At 48.0% G+C, this 3,988-nt stretch overlaps 1 protein-coding gene across 1 annotated transcript; it reads left to right on the plus strand.

Moving 5' to 3' along the window:
* The first annotated feature begins 207 nt into the window (after nt 1–207).
* On the plus strand, nt 208–3,468 carry LOC144224266 (melanoma-associated antigen B10-like). The gene is made up of 2 exons (XM_077755167.1): nt 208–261; nt 2,189–3,468. Exon 2 carries the CDS (start codon nt 2,247–2,249, stop codon nt 3,291–3,293), a length of 1,047 nt encoding a protein of 348 aa, XP_077611293.1. The 5' UTR covers nt 208–261; nt 2,189–2,246; the 3' UTR covers nt 3,294–3,468.
* The last annotated feature ends 520 nt before the right edge of the window (nt 3,469–3,988 follow it).

Genomic DNA, 3,988 nt, shown 5'->3' on the forward strand with positions numbered 1-3,988 from the left:
AACGCACCAGAAGCCAAAATGAGGACCTACTTTGATAAGACTGAGTACTACTCATGCTATAAGTGAGGGGGCACCACAGAGTCAACTCTTAATCGCCCAACTTCTGCAGTCCCCCCTTGTGAGGCCCCAAGCAGGCAGGAGGAGCCGGATGCACATACTGACTTCCGTTTTTGGGGTCCGTCGGGGGAGAGCGCCTGTTGTGAGGGGGTCGCGTCGTCGGATTAGCGGATAAGCAGAGGGAGGAATCCAAACTCAACCACGGTAAGATAAGAAAATTAAGTAAGGTTTGAGGGGACGCCCCCCCTCCTGCCACCGGCCCTACAGAGTTAAGACTCCACAGTCCTGCCTTTGCAGTTAGCCCAAGATGGTTCCATGCAGGAATTACCCGATGTACGGCTCGGTGNTCTTTTTAGGAGAACTCAGAGAAATAATAGCACTGGACCAGGGTGTTAGTGTCAGAGGAGTAAGCGGAGAATCTGGAGTGACCTCAGTAGAACTTCCCCTCCCCCATAACAGAGGCATCCCCGCTGAGCCGTGCCCCTGCTGTCAGCCTTAGGAGACCCCAAGTGGTGAGGATATTTGACTCCCGTATGTGCCCCTCAGGCCACCAGAGGATGGAGTCCCAGGCTCTGTCTGGAGTTGAAGAATGCCCGTATTTATGTTCTAAGAGAAAGCGGAGCTCTAAAGAGCCTCACCGCCGCTGTGTGCCCTTGGAGGCTCCTGGTGGCCGTCATAAAGCTCGAGTGTCCCCTCGCTTCACCTTTTGGTTAGCGGGAAGAGGTGTGCATAAGAGCGTTCGTCTAAGGTTATTCGATTCAGATTAGCAGAGGGAGTCCTAGAGGTGGTTTTGAGTGAAGTTCAGAACCTTGAACAAAGACCGAGAGGAATTTCTTCCTCAAGACAAAAGGGGTCCCAAAGAATACTTCCCCTCTATAAGCCCTGATGGATCCTCAGGGTTGCAAGGCTAAAATGTCTCTCTATTTATCCTCACTGGTTCCAGGGAGACAAGAGCTGTATTAGACGGAGATAACTCAGTCACTTCAAGAAGTCAAAAGTGAGGGGCGCCTGGGAGGCTTAGTCGGTTAAGCGTCCGACTTTGGTTTAGGTCATGATCTCACGGTTCTTGGGTTCAAGCCCCGCTTCGGGCTCTGTGCTGACTGCCAGCTTAGGGCCTGGAGCCTGTTTCAGAGTCTGTGTCTCCCTCTCTCTCTGACCCTTCCCTGCTCACGCTGTCTCTCTCTCGCACCTAGAAATAAATAAAACATTTTAAAAAATTTTTTAAAAAAAGTGAGAACAGAGGGAGATGCAGAGTCAGGACCGTCCTCTGTGATCAGCCCTGGAAAATCTGGGGGAGATCTATCATTTTGAGTCTCCTCCCATTCCTGCTGCTCACTCCTGCACTGCATATTCCAGGATAGCAGGTGGATGACAGCCTTGGTCTGATTATTACAGCCCTCAAGTCTGCAGAAGGGAGGATACCTCGCAGTCAGGGGGAGGAGCCATAGTAAGGAACCTGAGCATTGAGCAGACCACTCATCACCGGACCAAGGCCTTTCACAGAGCCCTCCATGTGATATCATACCTTGAAAGGGTCCCTGGGGAAGATACCTTAGACTGAGTCCTACTCAAACTCCTCAAATTTTTCAAAAATGTGAGATTCTTGCTCTGGAGGATAGGTCTAAGGACAGCCAAGAGAGCAGTTCTAGGCCCTGCAAGAAGCCAAGGTGAGGATCTAAATGAGAATTGAGAACCATAATTATCCCAGGATGGAGAAGGTCCCACATAGCTTTGCCATTGCTGTCATCTTAGGGCAGCGTTGGGCAGATGTGCTCAAATGTGGTTCTCCTTTAGTTCCTCCTCCAGGATGTCATTTGAGATGAGGGCTTTGGAATGAGGAGTCATGATCAAATCAGTTAAGCAGAGGACCACAGGTCCTATTGGAAATCAATGTAATGGTGTTGAATGTGAATGTAAACACCCCTAATCCACAACAGGGAAGGCCCCATAGACCCTGGACCTGCCAAACCCCTATCAGCTCCAGTAGACTCAGGTAGGGCTCCAAGAAGAGGAGCCTTGTGGGATCCTAGAGCAGTGCCCTCAAGAAACCTGGAGAAATGACTATTAACAAAGCCCAAGGTGGTATCTCCCTGCCAAAGGATATCACACTATTTAATCCTTTTTTCTATAGGTCACTGAATCATCTATACTCTTTTCCACATTCCTGCCTACTGTCCCTGATCAGAATCATGCCTCGGGGCCAGAAGAGTAAGCTTCGTGCCCGTGAAAAACGCCACCAGGCTCGAGAAGGGTCAGAGCGTCTGGTGGCTGCTCAGGCCACTCACCCAGAGGAAGGAAAGTCTCTCTCTTCCCCATCTCCTCATTTCAAAGATGCTCCCCAGAACCCCCCTGCCATGGGAACACCCAGGAATCCTCAAGTTCCTGGGAGAGTCAGCCCCACCAGCACTACTGCTGCAGCTGCTTCAAACACAAGATTTAATGAAGGTGCCAACAATCAAGTGGAGGAAAAGCCAAATGTCTCAAAAGCTGGAGGTACCACTGACGAATGGCACAGAGACCCTATACAGAAGAAAGTTGCTATGCTGGTATACTACCTGCTGTACAAGTATCAAGTGAAAGAGCCTATTACTAAGTCAGATATGCTGAGAAATGTAATCCAGATTTATAAGAATCACTTCCAAGAGATCCTAAGAAAAGCCTCTGAGCACTTGGAGCTGGTCTTTGGCCTTGATGTGAAGGAAGTGGATCCCCACAGGAACACCTACGTCCTTATCAACAAGCTGGAACCGAGCTGTGATGCAAGAGAGAATGATCATGGAGGTGTGCCCAAGACAGGCCTGTTGATGACTGTCCTGGGTGTGATCTTCACGAAGGGCAACCGTGCCACCAAGGAGGAAATCTGGGAAGTGCTGAATATGATGGGGTTATATGATGGAAAGAAGAATTTCATCTATGGGGATCCCACGAAGCTCATCACCAAAGATTGGGTGAAAGAAAAGTACCTGGAGTACCGCCAGGTGCCCGGCAGCGACCCTCCACGCTATGAATTCCTGTGGGGCCCCCGAGCCCACGCCGAGACCAGCAAGATGAAAGTCCTGGAGTTTGTGGCCAAGATACATGATACCGTCCCTACTGCCTTCCCAGGCTGGTATGAAGAGGCTTTGAGAGATGAGGAAGAGCGAGCCCGAGCCAGAGTTCTAGCCAAGGCTGGTACCACTGCCACGGCCAGTGCACATGGCAGGGCCAAGCCCAGCAGCTTTTCCTGCCCCAAGTGAAGGCTAAGGAAGGTTATTTACTATCTGTTTGGAGAACAGCTAATGTTCTTATTAGTGGAAAGTCAGGGTGGGGCTGGAGACCAGAGAATATATTAACATGTTTGTGTTCTATGTAGTAACCTGGATATTTGTCTAAATGTTGCTCCTTTTAACAGAAGGTTTGACTAGCTTCAGAGTATACGAGTTTGTGAATGATATAAGCCACTCATTTACTGATGTTTATGAGTTTTATGAGTAAGAGTTTTACAATTTTATAGAATAAATTGGGAAATTTTCCATTTTATTAAGTTATTGAAACACAACATCATAGCATTTCCATGAAAGAACTCAGCAGTAAAATGCTGGGATGAAGAAATAGAGAAAGCAAAAGAAGATGAATCTTTTACATTTCCTTTATTGCTGTTTGGTCTGCTCTCTCACATATATATATATATGAGACAAATAGATGTGTTTTGTTTATTCAACTATGTAGAATTAATTATAGCATAATAAATTAGACCTCTTGCACACTGTCTCATTTATTTCTCAAACATTCCTCGGGCATCTACTCTTTGGGAGTCTGTGCTAGTGCTGGGAGTGTCAGGATAATCAACACCCACTGTGCCCATAGAATTTTAGAGTGCAGAAATAGCTGTCAAGTAGAGCAGAGGATGGGATACACCCACTGGCCTCAAGGCATTCACACTTGACTTCTC

Source organism: Crocuta crocuta, unplaced genomic scaffold, assembly GCF_008692635.1.
Source record: "Crocuta crocuta isolate KB4526 unplaced genomic scaffold, BGI_CrCroc_1.0 scaffold1129, whole genome shotgun sequence".
NCBI classification, from domain to species: Eukaryota; Metazoa; Chordata; class Mammalia; order Carnivora; family Hyaenidae; genus Crocuta; species Crocuta crocuta.

What these genes read in the sequence shown, in the direction of transcription:
- LOC144224266 (XM_077755167.1), top strand. Translation starts at nt 2,247, where the DNA reads ATGCCTCGGGGCCAGAAGAGTAAGCTTCGTGCCCGTGAAAAACGCCAC.